At 46.6% G+C, this 21,012-nt stretch overlaps 1 protein-coding gene across 2 annotated transcripts in view; it reads right to left on the bottom strand.

Annotated features, from left to right (window-relative positions):
* Positions 1-21,012, bottom strand: part of ALK (ALK receptor tyrosine kinase) — a 724,846-nt gene that overhangs the window by 52,925 nt on the left and 650,909 nt on the right. For both annotated transcript variants that reach the window (XM_070449831.1, XM_070449826.1), the window contains exon 12: positions 5,930-6,092. In XM_070449831.1, the coding sequence (XP_070305932.1) occupies positions 5,930-6,092 (163 nt within the window). The remainder of the gene's footprint in view (positions 1-5,929; positions 6,093-21,012) is intronic.

Here is a 21,012-nt window from a genome sequence, read left to right as displayed (position 1 = left end):
TGCGGCCAGGTCTGTGGGCGGGCTTGGCTGGCTGCAGCTGCGATCTGGGACCTCCTGCACGCTATGTCTGAGAAACAAGCGAACCATGTGAGAGCTGCTGTCAGGAGCTGTGGGCTGTGCTTGACAAATGAGACAAATGATTTTATGGACTATCTGTGTGTGTGTGCATATACGTGCATGAGTGTGTGTGTGTGGGAAGCTGGGGGAGGAGGAGGGCTGGGAAGGATGTGGAACCCTGGAGAGGTAGTAAGGAAGGAAACAGGCAGGTGGGCTGGGGGGAGGGAGAGAAGGATGAAGATGGGAAAAAGTCAGGAAGAGTGAGAGGCTGGCTGGCCGACACCTTTGGCGTGTGGCTGCACCAGCGCGGGTGTGTCACACATGGAATCCTACTAAATACCCCCAGGCCTCAGAGCTGGGCGCGTGCCTCCATTTCATGGTGAGGCTGAGACTCTTGCCCAGCACAACCCACAGTCCATGTTCGTGCTCTGACCCACCTCAGTCACCCACCCCCACGGGCACTCAGAACCAAACTGGGAATCCTCCCAAATCAGGCGCCCCCTCCCTGTTATCCTTGCCTCTCCTTCCCAGTCGGGCTCTGGGACAGGCGCTGTCACTCACTGTCCTGGCTTCCTCAGCCCCTGACTCACTGTCCTCCCGGTACCGTCTGCTCCCCCGGCCCCCACCCACTCCGTCCTCCGGTCACGCTGACGCTACCTCCCAAACAAATCAACCCCTCTCGCTATGCTTCCCCTGCCCTGGCCTGACCCCATTGACTCTAGCCTAGAAGACCTCAGCAGCCTTCCCTCTGCTCTCCCTGCCTCCCTGCTTGTTTTTCTCCTCATCACGCCATCACCAGAAGGAGCAAAATGCGTCTAGGAGGTGAGGCTCCAGCCTTAGGGCTAGGTCTTGCCTCAGCTCCTGCAGGCCCCGGCTCCCCCAGGGGTTCTTCCCACCAGGAAGGCCCTCCCCTCTTCTTCACAGACAACTCTGTCACCTTCAAGACTGAAGCTCAGGCTTCTGTCTCCTTGTGGAAGCCACCCATGACCTCAGGCCCTTCCCCTGGCCTCTGATGGCAGGGCGGTGTGTAAACCTCCGGTGTGGCATTTGTACCTCACACCAAAATGCTTTGTTCCTATGTCTGCCATTGGCTGGGGCTCCTTTGGGGGCAAAGACTGGATCTTGTACCCTTTATATACTTAGGTGTCAGGCACAGTGTCCTAAGAGGCGCTTAGTACGGTTCTCTGAGATTTGCAAAGCAGGAGGAGAGCAGGTGCGGACACCTCTTCTGTTTTGACAGAGAAAGTAGAAAATCTAGGGGAAGGGGAAGCTCAGGACAGGACAGCAGTGTGTGTGTGTGTATCTGTGTGTCTCTGTGTGTGTGTGTGCGCGCTTTCAGTATGATATAAAATAGGTAACTAGTAAGAACCTGGGCTTCCCTGGTAGCTTAGATGGTAAGAATCTGCCTGCAGTGCAGGAGACTTGGGTTCGATCCCTGGGTCTGGAAGATCCCCTGGAGGAGGAAATGGCTATCCACTCCAGTATTCTTGTCTGGAGAATTCCACGGATAGAGGATCCTGGTGGGCTGCAGTCCACAGGGTTGTAAGTGGTTGGACGCGGCTGAGCAACTAACACACATACATAAGAACCTACTATACAGCACAGGGAGCTCTACTCAGTACTCTAATGACCTGTATGGGAAAAGAATCTAAAAAAGAGCAGATAAATGTATAACTGATTCATTGTGCTATACAGTGGAAACTAACACAACATTATAAATAACTATACTCCAATACAAATTAATTAAAAAAAAAGAGTGGGGGTGTTTTCACCTATATGCATCCCTGAGGAAGCCTCAGACAATGATACCCCACCTTGGCAGACAGTAGGTGCTTGGTAAGTAGTAGTTTCTTTTCCTTAACCTCTCTGATCAATAGGTAGAGTCCTTGACTGGAGCAATAATAGTGCCAGGTCTCAGGCTGCAGTCAGACAGCACTAGCTGAGTGCCACACTCTTCCAGGAATAGATGGACTCCCTAAGGAATGCTCCCGACCTTCCTGTTCTCAAGAACCTTTGATCACATCTGTCTTCTGTGTGTCCTGTTTGTCTCACTAGATGAACTGTGCTTACTAAATAAGGATTAGTACTAGTTACCATGGAGAAAATATCTTCCAGAAAAAAGGCACCTGACCTCTCAACCTGGATATTCTGACTGGGGGACATTTTGATGTAGTCTATAGCTCTTTGGGGCCTCTCAGGTGGCTCAGTGGGTAAGGAATCCACCTGCCAGTGCAGGAGACACAAGTTCAGTCCCCGGGTTGGGAAGATCCCCTGGAGGAGAAAATGGCAAACCACTCCAGTATTCTTGCCTGGAAAATTCCATGGACAGAGGAGCCTGGTGGACTATAGTCCATGGGTTGCAAAGAGTCAGACACGACTGAAGCATGCATACATAGCACTTTGATGTGCTCTAATGATTTATAGCAAATCATCAAATGGTCTGCTTCTTTGATGTGACATTACGTGACCAATAGACATTATTGTTCAAGTTTCGAGCCTCATCTAAGGTCAAGGATTAGATAAAGGTCAAGAATATCTGTAACAGCCTTTGTTGGGTTAAAAAACAAGGAGTCTACAGTGACAACAAAACCCAAACCAAACATTTTGGGGCTTTGATTCTTTCATCTTGACATGATGCTTCTCAGGCTAGTTCAAAAAGTCCCCTTTAGAAACGTGGGCATTTCGGTGTCTTGCTTCAACAGAAAAACAGCTCCTGTGTGTGTTTCTGGGGAGTGTGCAGTAGGCAGTGCTGGGGGCTTCAAGCTAGCTAGTCTCAACATTCCAAAGAGAGAAATGGAAATAGTTCTCCCATTTGGGCTGGGCTTATTGCAACACAGGGTGGTGATATTGTAGCAATTCACGTAGATCAGAAACCTGGCTAGACTTAGATATGGCTGTGATTAATAAAAAATGGGGAAATGAATTAATTATTATTTAATAAGTGTAGTTTGGCAGGCACAATCTTTCAAAAGACCAGGAAAAAGTCCTCGGAAGCACAGAAGTTGGGAACTACTGCTGTTCTGGAAATGCTGTCTGGTCACTGCCTGACACCATAGTTACTCCAGCAGATTTCTTGCAGATGTTGGGCTGGGAAGCACCTATCACATGCAGGACACGTGCAAGGTACCTGTACATGATCTTTGCAACCAGCTGGACAGGTGTCAGCAACTCCCAACCCTCACCTTTAACAGATGGGTAAACAGAGTCTCTAGGGATTAAATGACCTGCCCAAGTTTGGAAGTGGGTCTGATTCACCCTATCTCAGGGGAAACACAGCCTAAGAGGACCTCTGTAAGTCTCAGGGGACTTTGAGCCAGTCTAACTTGGGAGTCGCTCTGGGCAAGGATGGGACAGCAAGTCTTGCTGGAGTAACAGTTGAGGTCTCTGTCTGCCTTGCCACTTCTCTGCCGCCTTCCTCATGTTGCTTTTCACATGTGGGGATTTACACCAACTGCTGGGTTGGTCAGTCTCCCTTCAGGCAGTGGGGCCTCCCCTCCCAGGCTCTCATTTCTGGAGGCTTCCGGGAGGTGGGTGCTGCTTGGGTCCTAAGGATCCCCTTGCCCCATTTCCTGTTTCTTGTGTCTCAAAGTCCAGATGTGAGTTTTAATGGAGGGAACACAAATGCTTTGAGCCTGAGGGTTCTTGGTTCAAATTCCATCTTTGTCACTGAGGGGGTCTTTAGGGGGGCTTAGGGGGACCTTAGGGGGGCTTCCCAGGTGGCGCCAGTGGTAAAGAACCCATTTGCCAATGTAGGAGATGTAAGAGATGAGGGTTAGATCTCTGGGTCAGGAAGATCCCCTGGAGGAGGAAATGACAATCCACTCCAGTATTCTTGCCAGGAGAATCTCATGGACAGAGAGCTGGTGGGCTACATTTCCACTCTTACAAAGAGTCGGACACGACTGAAGTGACTTAGCACATATGCATGCACACACATACATGTGGCTTTAGATCTGCTGCTTAACTTCCTGACTCCAGTTTCTTCATATGGAAACAAGGGAATACAGATAAAAACAATAATAATAACATCTACTTCATTGTTACAAGGAGGAGAAATACCTAGTGGGTCCTCAACAGACATGCATCCTCTCCTCTCTATGACAGTGGGTGACCTCTGGAAAATCAGCCAGGCAGGAAGGGAGGCCCGGCCTGCTCAGTGCGGTAGGGGCAGGGGTAGCCGGATGTCTTCGGCCATTTACTGGGGATTTGTGGGACCTGGAGCTGCTAATCTCATTGCAGCCAAACCTTGTTATTGCATTCCTGCCCGGAATGTCATTTAAAAAGCACTTAGGCTTTCCCCAGAACGCATTTACACGAGGTCCCAGGGGCTGGGACTGCACAGAAAGCAGGGCAACCTGAGAAGCTCCTTTCTTCCCCGGGGGCTGAGGCTGTGCGGGGCGCAGGAGGAGGGTGTTGGGGACTGCAGGAAGGGAAGCAGCTCATTTCCCTCTCCCCTCCCCAGAGGGGAGAGGAGCGGGCATTTGCATGAACGATGGCATAATTATGCTTCTTGTTTATGCAGCCCAGCCACGTGCTGTGCAAGGAGCCTCCACCGGCTGGGCCTCAGAAGTCTGGGCCTGGAGGCAATTTCTGGACCTCGTGGCTGTGGGGAGGCGCCTGACTCTGAGCTTCAGTTCCCTCCTTTGTAAAAGGAGGATTGTGGCATTAACCTTGCCTCCGTCATTGAGCTGTGAGAAGATGACAGTCTGGGGTGTGATGAACCCAGCGGTTTTTGGGGGTGGCATCAGCATCACCTGAGAACTTGCGAGAAATTCATATTCTCGATGAACAAATGTGTGGATGGATTCCATGAGTACAATGAATATCACTTATGTCTCCCTCCTCAACCTGCATCCAGTAAACGCCAATGTGTTGTCATATTTGCTTCATTAATGTAAAAATGTTTAGCATGAAAAAAAGGAAATGCTTATTCTTGGGCCCCACTCCAGACCTATATAATCATACTCTTCGAAAGGCTTCCCTAGTGGCTCAGATGGTAAAGAATCTGCCTGCTAATGCAGGAGATCTACATGAGTTCAATCCCTGGGTCAGGAAGATCTCCTAGAGAACGAAATGGCAACCCATTCCAGTATTCTTGCCGGGGGAAATCCCGTGGACAGAGGAGTCAAAGAATCAGATACAATTGAGTGACTAACACTTTCACGTTTTTACTTTTCGAGTAGGGCCAGCAATCTGGGCCTTGTACAGCACATGGCTGGGCTGCGTAAATAGGAAGCATAATTATGCCATCGTTCATGCAAATATCTGGCCTTCCTGTCATTCCGATGCCTGTTCAGGGTTAGAAGCCTTGCCATCAGCTTGGCTTAGCTGTCTACCCGCTGGAATTGGGCCTCCCTCAGCCTGGCCTTGCTCTAGTGGAATGCTGTAAGGTGGGGATTGGGCCTGGGATGAGAATTCAAGAATAGTTGCTTTACTAGCAAACAATGAAGGCCCAGGAAAGGAGGTTCAAGGATAAGAAACATCTTTCATGTGTATCATACTTTTGTTTCCCAAACATTTTGACATTTATTGCCTCATTTGAACATGAAGTAATAGTCAAAGAACAGCCCATTCAAATTATAATTATTAATAAAACTAGAGAACGCTCTGAAGCTAGCTCATGCATGCATATCGTCTCCACAAATGGTCTGTGGTGTGGGCACCTGGCCAACAGAGGACATAGCTACCTTTCCTGCCATATTCCATTATCCCCAATCTCCCTGTCTCCAGCCCTCGCCTCTGATGTGGGCCAGAGTCTCTGGCCTTGGCCTGCCTGGGCACCCCAGCGAGTCAGGCATGCACCCACAGGCAGGACCCCAGTCCTCTTCAGGAGGGTGGGTCTGCCCTTGACCCTCCCCTCCCCCATACCCACCTGTAGGTGTCGGTGGCTGGCACCTTCCAGGTCTGGATGCCCTTCAGGGGGCCCTCGCTCCCCACCACCACGCTCAGGTTGGAGTTCCGGTAGGCGTTGTTGCACTGGGCCTGCGTGGGGCCATGGGGCCCACTGGCCCCGCATGTGGTGAACAGCCAGTGAACTGCACACAAGAGGAAAGGCAATCACTCACTTGGCCTGGCCCTCCCTTCTCCAGGGGTTTCCCTCGCTGCCTCTGAGCTGTCGGCTCCATGGTGCCAAGCCCCTGTTCCAGGATGGCACCAAGGTTGGGGCAAGGGACACTAATCAGTCATTCGAACTGGAAGCTTCTGTGAGGATCTGCTGTGTGCCAGGCCCTGGACCAGAGGCAGAGACACACATGGAGCAGACCTCGACCCTGGCCTTCACAGACTTACAGGCGACTAAAAGGAGACCCAAAGGGATGCAACAACACAGGCCAGTAAGGGAAAAAGAGCCACAGAGGGGTCCAGCTAACTGCACCGTGAGAGTTCTGAGGAGGGAGAGAAGACTCCTCTCAGGTGAGGCAAGCACGAGTGGAGGTTCGGTCCTCTCCTGGTTCTCACCAGGTCCAGGACAGTACTAGGCAAACAAGAGGTGCTCAATCTGTGCTATTGTGACTGGGTCTAACCTGACTTCGGCATACAGGATCCTCTCAGCCTGAAGAAGTTCAAAAGAATAAACTGGGCACAGAGTCAGCTCCATGCCATCCTTCCCCTCATTGGTTGGGCTTGGAAACACATTGGAAGCAGCTCTGTGCTATTTACTGTAAAAAATAGGAAATGGATTACTTGTGCCTCCGATGCATGTCTTCCTTTTCCAAGCCCCTCACCACTGCCTGGTGGTTTGTCCTCACCCAGAGCACCCAATGTTCTTCAGTGGCCTTCCGGGGGTGTCTCAGGAACACTCAGCACACCTCCACCCCTCCACAGCCGCTGGACCACTTCCTTCCATACATTTTATTTTTGAGTCAGGCTGGACCTTGAAGAATTGTCAGATTTTATCCTGGCGGGAATTCTAATGTGTTTAAAATCTATAAAAACTTTTCCCCCAAATGTGCTCTTGATAAAGTTACTTTTACTTAAAATACAAAAATCTCATTATAAGATTGGAGAAATTATTTCCCTTTAAAGAGATGAAGTTGAATCCTACCTACAGAAAATTATGAAAAAATTAATTTGGCTGTATATAGCTTTGTTCGCTAAAACATAAAATTCTTTTGATGACTTTCAACTAACTTGATGCAAAAATGAAAGGTTAACTTGGGTTGCTAATTATCAGCAATCAGATTGAGATTACATGAGGGCAGTTTTGATAATCTAAAAACCAGGCTGGTTGTGGTAGGCTTTTGTGATGCTGCCCCAGCCCAGGGTCAGGAGAGCAAAGCTCTAGCTAGGGTTCCAATGCACACACAGCTACTCAATACTGAGCCCTCAGGACTTTTCTTGGCTTCATTTTCTTCAAAGAAAGATGTTGATTTCTATTTGGTTTCTGAAGGTCGTTTCAAGGGCAAGAAGGTGATGAATCCATTCATCTTCGGTGTGAATGCTTGAGTGTTAATTTTCTCATCTGTTTGCATTGTAAGGGGGTAATCTGTTAATTCAAAGGACTGACTCTTTACTGGAAGCTTTTCAGCAGAGCTGTCATGGCCAGTTGACCTTTCACCCTTTCCAGTGCTCAAATTACACGTGTGGGCTGTGCAGGGGGCGGAGGTGGTGGTGTGGGGGGATGTGGTAAGGTCATGGACTCCAAAATCAGCAAGAACATTTGGGTTTGGGAGCAGCCTCATCACTTGGTGATTATGGGACCTTGATTATCTTCTTTTTTGTCTGTGAAAGGGGCTAGATTGCAATGAGAATTAAAGGGAAATGAGGGGTATGAAAGGTTATTATAATATCTAAAACTCTAAAAATGTAATAAGCTACGTTGCTGACTCCCGACTACAACCAAGGCTGGTGCTGTTCCTGACAATGGGAAAAGTGGCCAGAGTTTCTGTGACTATGGATCTTCCTGCCAACAGCACCAAGGAATTTAAACTCAGTGAACTGGGGATGAGGGTAGGAGCAGGAAGAAAAAGAAAAGCTCAGAAAAGAAGTTTAAAAGTCCATTCCACCCCATGGTCTCTAGCTCCTCTAAGTCTATTCTGCAGGTCAGTCTGTGCCTACAGCAAGCAGCCTGGATTTGGGGGCAGCCTTGTCAATCTGGGGCAGAGCATGGTGGTTCATTTAGTTAGTTTGGTCCTGGAAATCAAAGAATTCAGACATAAATATAAATATGTTTTCTCCCCGTGGAGAGTGTGCTGAGGAAGACAGCTAAAAGAAGGCATGGACTTGGCACCCTACCTGAGCATTTGTCTTCAGCAGGACCTCTTCTAACTCCAGCCTCACTTAACATTGTTCTGAAGGTTCTGAGATGTTCTCAGAGAGGCTGGGTTTCTACTTCCTGGCCAAGTTGGGCATCTGATGAGGTAGGAAGAGGGGCATGGGCTTTTAATCCAGGTGGGCCAATTTTTCTCATTGGATTTTACCCCTGATGAGGTGTGAAAACTGGGGTAAACTCTGTGGCCTCTCTGAGCCTCAGTTTCTTAAGCTGAACAAGTGGAGATACAATACCCAGTACTTAGACGTGCTATGAGTATTGAATGATGACCTAAGCAAAGTGCTTAGAAGAACATTATATGTTAGAGACGCATAAAGAATATAGTTTATAAAGTGTGCAACTTCCTGTTCAATTTTTGACTGTAGGAAAGCAGAGACACCCAGTCTCAAGATTTACATTCTCCAGTCCATAAAGAAGGGACTCTAAGGCTGTTTCTCAGTAAAAGGACCAACTTTTCCCAACTCATTGGACATATATTATTAGTCTCAGGTGGTTTCTATACACAAAATTATGTTTTCATTTTCAGCAACTGCGGATGGAAAGGTCCAGAGCGGGAACTCTTTTCTGAAGTGGAGTCCACAGAATGAGGATTCACCATTCCAGGTCAGACCCATGATTCATCCAGCCGAGGTCTGTTGCACCCACAGCCTTCGAGGCATGGAGGTCCTCTTTGCTCCCTTCAATGGCTCCGATTCTCATAAATCTGCCCAAGGTTGTTTGGAATTAATTTCTGGGTCCCACAAGAAGCACTTCTTAGGGGTATGGGGTTTCTGAGTTTATTGCTCATTGAACAAGAGCTGTCCTGCTTCTGCTGTGTATGGGCTTGCCTTGCTGAAACTTCATCCTGTTGGTTCTCTTTGCTCATCTGCCTGGAATCTCACAGACACCACAGAATACCACAGCAAGATGGGACGACCCTGGAAACCTCTGAATTTAGTGGTTCCCAAACCACCTAAGGACCTTTAAGCATACCAGTTTCAGGGCCCTGAAGATTCAGATTCATATAGAGGAAGGACAATATTTTCATTTTGTGAAAACTTTCCCAGGAGAGTTAGACTGCTGTGTGCCGAGTGGATAAATAGTTAAGCTAGGAGTGAAACATGGATCTTCTGAGTTTAAATTCAAGACTTAAAAAGGTGCTGTAACTACCATAAAATCCTCATGGAAACTTTCTATGAGTCTGGTTTTATTTTCCTTATAAATCCATGAGCTCAGGGCTCAGTTAAATCCAAACAGCGTTGCTCAGGCCCAGAGAGCAGGCAGGCCACCATGAAGGGAGAGGTGAGTCGGCTCAGGGTATGTGGTAGGTAGACCCTCAGTTCTAGAAGTTACCACAGTGGTTTAGCCTAGCAGAGTGTGGGTTTTGGAGTCATAGGCACAAACCAGGGAAAGCAGGTGATTAGTGTCAGCACTCTGGTCCCCTGAGAGGTCATGGGGAGCCAGGGGGTGTCAAAAGAGAAGTCCAGTAACTGGAAAGTTTACAAGATCAACCAGCAGACATATGAGAGGGACTGGGTAAAAAGCAACGAGGTAAAATCTTGATTTTTAAAGAGAAGATCAAGGTCATAGTGAGACTGGCAGTGAGGTGGGCTTGATGTGAGCTGCCAATCTGAGAGTCCAAGGGTCCTCGCATTTCCCCAGCTGAGAGTCTACATTAATCTCTGAGGCTCCATTGAGCTGTAGGAGGATTAGATGGCCTCCAAGGAGCAGCCTGGATTGGTAGCATGGGAGGGAAGAAGCCGGGGAGGGAAGAAGCCTGGCTCTTTCCTCTTCTCTTACTTAAAAAACAAAACAAAACACCAAACTATTGTATTAAAACTCATTTATGAGAGAGAGAGAGGGAAAGAGAAAAAAGAACTGCTTTATCTTGCTCTCACTTATACCACACACTGGAAACCTAGTTTAATACTCACTCACATCTAAATTGTGTAAAGAACCCACAAACATCAAAATACTGATTGGTTATAGACAGCTGAGTAAGGAAAAATCCATTAAGCACTGGGTTTCATTTTAACTATATTGTAGCATCCTCCAAGAAGAAACAAATCAATTAGTAATATACAGCACAATGTTAAAAAAAATAGGCTAGATAGTGATTGTGCTGGTTTTATTACTGTTCCTAAGCCATCTCATCTGCTCAATTGAATGCAAAGAAATAAAGCGTGATACAAAGGAAAATAAGTTCTCAACTATCACTATTAATCACAATAATAAGGATCTGCCTCACGTCGAAGGCCTATATGGTTGTGCCATGGAAGTGAGCTCAATGGCTCTTGTGGATCTTTTATACTATTTTGATTCTGATCCATGGAACTGAATTTTATCCATATTTGTTGACTGAGCTGAACTTCATGGGAGCTGTGGCATACTGAACCATTTTGATGGCCACTGTAGATCCCATTAAACTAAATAATGACCCCAAATCCAAGCAAATACAGTCATTCACCATCCATAAATATATCTGACGCTATTCTTTATTATAAATTGGAGGAAGTAACCCTTTTTGTGAGTAAACGATGAAAATCAACCAGTTGTTCCCCTTAACAGGGCAAAATGAAAACAATACACATACTGTTGCTATTGTGAGGTTAAAACATTTTAACTCTTTAAACAATGGGGCAGCAACCCCTTCCAGATACCAGATCAATGTCTGATTATTTCTTTTTTTGATGTTTGCAGTTGTTGAAGCATAATGCCTACATATGTTTATTCACTGAGAGCTGCAAAATAATGATATCCAGATTATATCCTTTTTCCTTATTTATTAGTTAGAATATATTTTTAAAGAGGTGCTTCTTCTCACCTACTATTTGGTTACCCAGTGATACAGTTCATATAGGAAAGGCAGATAAATGCTCAGTTCTTTCTCCTTATTTGGAGTATTCAAGGTAATGAAATGGTCATCTATCATGCTCTGAAGTTGACTAGTTGTTTGTATATCACTATGAGTACATGAATTTAAACATATTCTGAGTTTTAATTAATAATTATTATTTCTTAATAGCTCAAATTGTCACATTTTTGGTGAGTGGTAGCTTCCTGAGTTCTTTTTATATTGTTGTTGTTGTTTAGTAGTTAAGCTGTGTCCTTTGGCCCCTTGATATCTGGTCTGATGAAATGTTCCTTACCCAGACCTGGGCTCAGCCATTTTTTCAAAAACTTTGGTTTCTTTTAGTGAAAAAAGGCATTTTAAGTATACAATCTGGGTGCTATAGACACTTATTGCTAGTGGGTTTGTGATTGTTTCTAGGCTTTTTTAGTGGATAGAGCTAGGAAATACACAGGCCGTATACACATGTGTGTGTGTGTGTATACACACATTTATATGACAAAGTATCCATGAGTTTACATTGACAGTTCCAAATCAAATTCAGAACTAGAGGGTTTTTAATTTAATCTCTTCTATATTACATCTGTATTTATTTTTCCACACTGCAAATCTTGTTTCTCAAGAACAAAGGTGATAATGGAATTAGAAAATTCTACAGTTACTCATACACTTTATGGTGCTTTGTCCTCACTCCCTTGTATTTGGGAGTTGGAAGGGACTACCTTACTAAAAAATTTTTGTTGTAAATATCCATGGGTTTTCAGTTTTGATATGTGTTTGCTCAATTTTTGCATAGAGACTCAGAGAGATTTTAAAAAACCATGCTGTTACCACCAACGGTGCTGTGCATCATTCCAGGATCCTTAAATTGTTTTTAAATTTAGGAATCACTTGATATCTCTCTGGTCAGGCTCCTCACCTTTATTTCTACTCTTGGAACTGCAAGTTTTTTTTCAGATTTCATCTCGGGGACATCCCCCGTGACTGTGGTCTATAACTTACTGTTGCATCATACTCTGCCTTTTTTTTTTTTTTTTTTTTTTTGGATAGAGCCCACTAAGTATAATTAAACTTCTTTGTGATAGTGCCATTTGGACTTAAGTTGATTGGGGCTATTTGACCCTTTACTAAATGACTGCAGACATAAATATTTTCTATTAACTCACTTTCTCTTCTCTTTATTGTCAGGTTTACTTTCTTAGGGCTTCAGAATGTTCTTAGTCTTATGTGGTATCTAGTGTTGGGTGAGGCTGTGAGAATGCATGGAGAATCTCTGTGCATTAGACCGAGGGGCAGTTAGATGCACAAAATCTTTATTTCAGAGTTTTGGAATGTATTCACATTTGATACTTATATTTGGTGGACGGTGGAAGGTACTAGAAGAATCTTCTAACCTCAGATAAAAGGATGTTGTTGTGGTTTTTCACCAACAGAGCTGGGACTCTTTGGCCCTCTATTCCAATGTACTGAATTACAGTACGTTGATAGGTCACTTCCACTCTCCAGTTTGTTTATTGTCTTAAAAACACGTTATATCACTAGAGAGGGAATGGGGAAGAACTGTTGCTTTTATCTCATAAGATGGTCAACCAGGCAGAAAAGTTTAACAACTGGCTTGTGATTATAGAGAAAAAGTGAGGAGGGGACCATCACATTTATTCTTTTTACAACATTTTTCCATTTGATCAATTCTCCATGTTGTTCTAGCTTGTTTCTCACACTGAACTATTTGCACCTACACACGCACACACACACACACACACCCCTTGTTTCTTCATGCATTGCTTCCTGGTCCTTTCTCTCCTATTCTGTTCTGATGATGAGAAGTTAGGAGCGGGTAACAGCGGTAGTAATAACGGCAGCTCTGTCTTTTGTGCTAGATGTGCTCACACAATGATCTCTTTTCACTTTTACATCCTTGTCTCCTAGGGGCCTCACACAGTCCCTCTGGGTGGGCAGGATGCCTGCAGAAGCTGAGGTCTCCCGGGGAGCAAAGACCAGAGGCCCACATCCCTCTCTGCTGGGAGCAGACATCCCTTCCTGAAGAAGAACCTTGGAATGGGCCAGCTCCCCATCAACAGGGCAGCTAGTCTGGGCTGTTGAGATAAAAGCTGCTTTCAGGACTGAATTACCCTGAACAGCTCTGACACCCAGCCATCTGAGGCAGTTTTTAATGGCTCCTGTGATGGCTCCTTGTGTTCTCAGCCACCCTCTGTTCCCTGAGGGAAAGTGAGTAACACATGAGAGAAGAAATGTCACAGGAAAAACACTATCCTGAAAGCAGAACTGTAAAAATTAAGTTAAGGGAGGTCTCGGGGCTAATTTGGTTATTTCCCGAGTTGGAGTCAGGCCAGAGCTGTGTTAATAAAGTATTGGATATTGAGATGGGTGCTGTGGACTCACTCATATGGGGGTTACACACAACGGGTTTGCTTCTGAGGCTCAAGTGGGCTTAAGTGGGTCTCTAAGGAAATGCTTGAATCCTGCTCTTTAGCAGTATGAACACACCCCTGGCCCCATGGTTGATGGAGCTGATTGGCTGAGAGACTGAGTGGACTAGTTAGTAGGATCCAAGTCAGAAATCTGGGTGAAGGAAAAGAAGTGCTTCTCTTTTTCAGGGAGTTCTTCTGACTTTCAGTTGTGTTGCTGGACAAGCCCAAGTTGTGCCTTATTTTCCTTACTTATGAACCTTAATTCCAGAATTGGATTATTTTGTCAGTCACTTAATAATAAATAAAAATTAAATGAATAAAATATGTTATTACATTATTACGAAGTCACTGTCAATATTCACTATAAAAACCAAATTAGGCCTTTCAGACCCAACCACCTGGATTGGTTTAGAAAGCTGTCCTGGAGAAAGTTCTGGAGTCCCCATTATTTCTGAGATTCTGACAAGCTTTGAAAGACTAGAAACCCTCTTTCAATTTGTATTAAGGAGTGGGTCTTCTGGAGGCATTCTTCTATGTCCTCACTCAAGTTACATGTTTCCCCCAAGTTGAGTGTGAGGATTTCATCTACAAATTGATGATCCAATGGGTTGGAGGAACTGATTGAACAAAAGGATCCAACATGCAAAATGCTGTCCCCCCTTTCCCTTAACATGGTTGGTTTTAAGAGGTCAAAAATTAGAATGTGCTTGAAAGTTTTGAAAAAAAAAGAAATAAGGAAAAATATGCCTAGAACACATATGTATAAATAAAAGACTGTACAGCTCACAGGTGGAGGAGGAGGATTATAAATGAACTGAAAATGTATAGAAGGCAATCTATGAAGGAGAAGTGAATTGGCCCAATCTTTTCTGTAATGTAGTTTGATAATGTTAGTAATAATATCACACACTTTATATTAGTATATTCTTTTATACCTTTCAAAGCAAATGATCTCATTTGCTTACCACAATAGCCAGCTCTGAGAAAGAACCATGGCAGGTAATTATTATCCCTACTTTAGGGATAAAGAAAACACTGGGGCTGAGAATATTTGACTCTCCTGAAGTCCCCTAGCTGGAACCACAGTTTCTAGGATTCTTTCTGATTCATTTTCCATCTGGCTATGGACTGGCACTCAGTAGGTACTTTGTGATATCTGAGTGTCTATGGAATATTGAACAGAGAGGCTTAAGATTGCTGCTAAGATTTTGGCCCACCAGAATCCACAATGAACTCTCAGAGCTTCCTGGTGACTGGTTGCTCTCCCACATACAAAAGCCGCTGCAGGTAGGTTGTTAGGGGGCCCGAATGATCTCTACCTCCTGGTGGCCACAGCCTTGCGTAATCCCCTCCCTTTGAGTACAGGCAAGGCTTCTGAGTTGCTTCTAACCAAAAGAATATGGCAAAGGTAATGGGATATTATTTCCATGACCATGTGACACAAGATTGTAACTCCCATCTTGCTGGCAGACTCTCTCTCTCTCTCTCTCTCTGTCTCTCTTTCTCTCTCTCATCAACAGCTGCTCCAGGAACTACTAACAACCACATGAACTTGGGAGTAATTCTTTCCCTAGTTGAGCTTTCAGATGAGACCCAGCCCTTGGTGAACACCTTATGGAACTTTATGAGAAACTATGAAGCAGAGGACCCAGCTAAACTGTACCTGGTTTCTTGACCCCCAGAAACTGATATAATATATATGTGTTGCTTTAAGCCACTATGTCTATGGTAATTTGTTACAGAGCAATAGATAACTATCTGCATAACTCAAATTCCTCCCCAGAAGCCAGTGCTTTCTTTGGCCTCACCTTTTCTGTGAGCACCCAGCTTGGAGGACACTGGCTGGACTGAGTTCTTCTCTGGGCCCCCTCTCTCTTCCCTGAATCAGTGATGGCTAAGGTGATCCCACTTCTTGGCAACGTAGGGGCAGGCAAAGAGGAGCTGACTTTTGGGACCTAGCATTAGCATTTCAGCCATCATTCTTATTATAGTTTCTCTGTCTAGTTCTGTGCCCAAACAAATTAAAAAAAAAAAAAAGTCTTTCTGTCCAAGATCACTGAAGCTTTGCTGTGAAAAGCAAAGAGCTTAATAGGCTCTGAGGGTGAGTGGGGTTGTTTTGCAGGCAGAACCAGCAAGTCTGAGGGAAGGATGATAATTAAAAGTGGACTTCCCAAATAACAAGTGCTTAATGCACCTGCACTGATGGAGGGGCCTTTGCATCCTGCTGGTCTTGGAGCTAAACTATACCAAGGCGTGCTGAGATTGGAATTCCCAGATCATTTATTGTCTCCCATTTATGTAAACTTTCACTGAAACAAATGGGAAAAAACAACATGTTTTCTCAGGCCAGCCAAGAAGAGAGGGAAAGGCAATGGGTCCTCTCTGTTGCTAAAAGGGCCGCGGCATGGTGTGAAGGCATTTTGTCTGCAGCTTTGCTATAATGCCAACCAGCACATCACGTTGGACTGGAGGTTCCCGAGGCATTGTTGAGTCTGTCAGAGCTGGATGCTGCTGCACTATTTTTCCAGTGGGGCCCAGGGTCGGAAAGTTATCGGGAAGTTATGAAGTCCACTACTGATTTGTTGCTTTCTCAATGGACACTGGATTTCTCTTTAAAAATGATGCTCAGTTCAGCATAATTGGCAATGCTCCAATCTTGGATAGAGACCTTTGCACCACAGGGCAGGGTGAAGTCAGAGCCGAGGCTTGGGGGACAAGTCTGATTACTAGCTGTGCTCAGAAAGGGATGCTGGAAAGGGACCTGGAGACTCCCTGTGTTGGGGTAGCAGTGGCTTCCTGTCAGGCTTATGTGGGCCCAGCTCTGGGTGGTGTATTTTCCATGAGGGGCACTTTGGATTGTTCCCAGCTGCAGGCCCCGAGGCACCTAGCACAGGGCTTGATACAGAGCAGGCACCAACACAGACTTGTTAAATTAAACTCAGCTTCGTGTGACTTTTTTTTTTCCTGGAACTGAGATTCAGGGCTCTGTGAACACACTAGAAAGCAATGATGTCTTCTCTGTTGAACACTCAGTTGCATCTCTGAGTGGAAAGAGAAGATGGATAAAGCCAATCTGGATGAAGCAGGAGCATCTCCCTAACTGTGGTCAGCAGCTGGGTGGTGTTTGGGATTGTTCCTAATGGGCATGGAAGCTGACGACTTTGGGGTGAGCTGACTTAGTGGGAACCCTAGCTCTGCAGCTGACTGCTAGGGCAGGCGGCATAACCCTTCTGATTATGTCTCCTGAGTTTTAGAGTGGGCACAGCTCATTTAGAATGCACGGCTCATGCAGTGCACTTTGGGCCAAGCGCCTCTCTAAGCCCTTGACACCAATTCACTCATGTGAACCTTTCATCAGACCTGTGCGATGGAAACCCGAAGACCATAAGCTCCATTTTTTAATGCGAGGAAACAAAGGCACAGGAAGGAGAAGGAAATGGCATTGAGTAAGTGGCAGAGTTGGGACCCGAATGGTGATATCTATTCTCGGGGACTGGGTGAGGGGAGAGGCTGTAAGGATCATATAAGTGATCCCAAGCATATTTAGTAGCTGGAAACACAGGTGTGCAGAGGAAAGGGGGTGTTTGCAAACCCATGAGACTCTGCTGCCCAGGGAGGGAGCCTCTCATCCAGGCTTTAGTGCCTCCCTCCACCATCACCAGGTCCCTGCGGAAGTGCTGCCTCTCCCTCAGCCACCAAGCAGCTCCTGGGCCTTGGTGTCAGCCACCTCTGGGGATGCTGACTGCTCTGAGAGGGACTTGAGTAGCAGGGATCATGAGTCCCGAGTCAGTTCCACGCCACCTGCCTCCCTGGAGCATGGCCATGCTGGCTCCTGGGGAAGGGAGCCTGTGCCCAAATGAAGCATGACAGCCTAATAGGAAGGGCGCCGAAGCTGCTGCAGTGACTGGGACCCATGGGTCTTGTTAGGGCTTGTGCTTCCTTCGTCATCACAGCACGCTGGCTATAAATAGGTGATAATCTAAAATTAGTGAACGAGAGAACTCGCAGCACATGGTTTAACAGCAGGCCAGCTGAGCAGGGAGACGGCCAGTGACCGAAGGGGTTCCAAGGATTATATCTACAGAATCTGCCCAACTCTTAAAGAGGTGCTCCCCGCAACTGAACGAGTGCCAATAGAAGTGCCTTGATTCATGTGCACCCATGAAGGCCGGGGTGCACGGAAAGATGACAATTAGCTGCAATGATCAGCTATCTTACACGTACGGGAGTGCCTTGTACGCCTGCTGCACTGTTTTGAATGTTAGTGAAGATGCCTCTACATTCTGTTTAAACAAAAACTGACATTTTCAGTTCAGGGTGTTTCAGAGAAGAGAGATTCCTCCAGAAGACCCACTCAACAGTGGGATTTTTAAGGTTTCTTTAAGGAAACTTTGCCCTTCTGAATGTTATCTGACTCAGGAAACTTTATTTTTCATGTGTTTTAAAGAAACATTCTTTAGCCTTTCACACAACTGGTATAACTTAGGGCAAGTTACTCCTTCTTTGTGGACATCATGCTCCTCAACTGTCAGTGGGGGATAATATTATCATACAAGCAAATGAGATAATGTATATGAAAGAGTCCTGCATACTTCCAGCACCCAGTGGTGCTCAGAGATCGTGGTTATTATTTCTGTGTGAGGAGAAGGCCCAGGAGACAAGGCCTTTGCTGTCTGAGAACTAAACCCTCAGAGTGAGCTGTGTGGCTCTGAGCCTACCTCCTCTCCGTCTCCAGGTCCACGCCCATCTGTATCGAGGATGTCAGGCTGTGGTCTGGGGCTCCTAAACTCTGCTTTAAACCAGGATTTCCTTAGGTTTGTTAAAAAGGCAGAGTTTGCCCTCTCATCCTCAGACATGGTGATATTACAGATCTGCCGGGCCCAGGAATCTGCATTTTAACCAGGAGCACTCGTAGGTCCCCTCTCACCCTGCCAGGTGAATGAAACAGATAACATGAGAACACACCTGGAGAAACCCTGGGCTGGATCTAGGTCCCCGACAGCTGACCTCACTTCTACGTTCGTGCACTCCTAGATGGTCACAGGTTATTTTCCATTAACGATGCAATGAGGCCAGGAGTCTAATCCGGGGTCCCCCTGGAGTGAGTGGGCTTCTACCCTTACTTGTTGCCTCCCTCCCAGTTCTCTGGGGGCCTCCTGCCTTCAAAACTGGCACATGGTAAAGAGCCGCAGTTAACACAGGGGTCCCAGCTTCATCTCTGCCTCCAGGTTGGCATGAGGTTGTCGGCAGTGCCCACAGGTGACAAGACAACGGGATTTTCTGGAACTGGATTAGATACCTGTTCTTTACTGGGCCTGCAGGGCTGGGGTGTGGAAGGCTCTGATGGAAACAAAGACCCCCAGGTGAGTGAGAAGACAGTTCTGAGTGAGGGAGGCGGGCCCTGTGAAGCCTGCCTTCCAATAATGCTGTCATCCCCAGAAGGGCTTGCTTGGAGCATAATGGCTCTAGCTACAAATTCTATTAACTCTAATAGTTGTTCTGTGGCGAATGGATAATGCGTTTAGCAGAAATAGACCCAATCAATTTATGTGAAACACATAAAACTTTCTCATTGGAATTGGCATCTGTTCTTGAGTCATAGGAGCGTGTGTGTGGACAGTCTGTCACCCTCACTTCTGGGCACGTTAGCAGTGCCATGAGTTAGTGAGCTCTGGTTCACTTATACTCTGTCCCTTCAGCCCATAGAACCACAGAGCTGGGGATGACGAGCGGCCTGGAGACAGTCTACTTTAACCTTGACGTTGAAATGCAGCAGCTTTTTAGCCTTTGTGTTTGTGTTGGCCCTGCAAACACCAGCTGTTACTTGGGGCTTTGCTGACAGGCATCAGCCATCAGATGAGGGGACGGAAGGCCAGGGAGAGGTGAGCCCTGCCCCAAGAGCACAGTGGAGGCCAGCAAGTGTAGGCCAGCTGGGGATTCTAACTCCTGGTCCAGTGCTCTTTTCCAGTGTTTTTAAATTGCCATCCCTCCCCCCACCACCTTTGGCAAAAGATGTGTACTCAGAAAACAGTAAACCAACTGTCACCAGCCAACTCAGAGGCAAGACTTTGGCTTGAAGCCAGGATTCTGCAAGTTATGAATACTTGTGGGTTGGGCTGGTTCTCATTTAAACTGAAATGATTCCATCCTGCCCTCCGACACAACATGTAAGCTCACAGGAGAAGGTGAGAGAGGTTAGAAAGCTGAGGCAGGGTCCTCAGACCTGGGGTAGGGGCCTGGTGGGGATCCTGCCTGTCCTTACCTGGGCTTTTAGAGAGAGAGAGAAGGTGACAGAGCCTGCCTGCACCTCCTCACCCCTAATGTTCATTACTGCCGGGTGGGGAGCAGGCAGAGAGAGGGGGAGGGAGAGAAGAGCTCTGCACCCGTGATCGCATTATCCCATCCATTTGGATAGTGTAATTGTATGTGCAAATCTGATAAGTGTAATTTCCCAGCCTTAATACTTGCCCCATTTTCTCTCCCAGTTTCTTCATCTGATTAGCTGAAGTGACTCAGAAGCTTCTGAGAAGGTTCCGTGAAGCACCTGGACAGGCTCTTTCCTGCCTGGATGCCCCAGTGGCTCAGCTCTGCCCCATGGGCTGGGGGAGAGGAAACCCCCAGACCCAAAAGGTCAGGCCCTCGTCAGAGGGAAGGGCTGGCTTGGGGGATGTAGGGAGTGTTTAGAAATTCGGGAGCTTTGTGAGTGATGGTTTTTGGAAGACCTGACTGGCCTTTGCATTTCCAGGAGCTGCTCTAATGCCTGCCAGAAGGAGAGTTGAAATGCCACCAGCCACCTCTGTTCCAGTCGAGCAGAAACTGACAGTGCTGAACTTTGGGGAGAAAATCTTATTATCCAGCCTCCTCTGTCCTTTACGGGGATGGCTGGGAGCTGCTTTGTTTACTGATCAAAGAGGGCCTCTTGTCTGGGACACTCTCCCGGCTCTTTTCCATGTAGAGCATTGATCTCTGAGAGGGAACTGGATACCCAAAGTAGTTCAGTTGGCTGAAGGATGCAGACTTCAGGGCCACATCCTGGCTCATTTTCCCACCAGCTGTGTGGAACGTTTATGTTCCTCCCCATCACCTCCCTTATCCCTGCAGTGCTAACAACAGCAGCGGGCCCTGGGCCGGAGTGAGGGCTAGAGGAGTCAGTGTACGAGAGCCCCCCAGCCCAGGGGCAAGCACACGCACTGATCATTCTTTCCTTTCCTCTCCCTCCAGCCTCAGCCCCCACTTTCTCTCCAGAGTCCCTCCCTGGGTAGAAACTCTGAGTTAGGTTAAGCTTGTCATCCATAAACTGGCACTTGCCATCTACCTCTACAAGGATCACATCACTAGCTGCTGCAACTGCTGACCTTTAACAGTCCCTGAAAGGAGTTCAGGGTGGGGATCAAGAATGAGACACTCTGTGCTCTGGAAAAAGT

The sequence above is a fragment of the Odocoileus virginianus genome, chromosome 2 (genome assembly GCF_023699985.2).
Source record: "Odocoileus virginianus isolate 20LAN1187 ecotype Illinois chromosome 2, Ovbor_1.2, whole genome shotgun sequence".
Taxonomy (NCBI): domain Eukaryota; kingdom Metazoa; phylum Chordata; class Mammalia; order Artiodactyla; family Cervidae; genus Odocoileus; species Odocoileus virginianus.
Note: the sequence above shows the minus strand (reverse complement) of the source record. Positions and strands in the feature narration are given on the sequence as shown.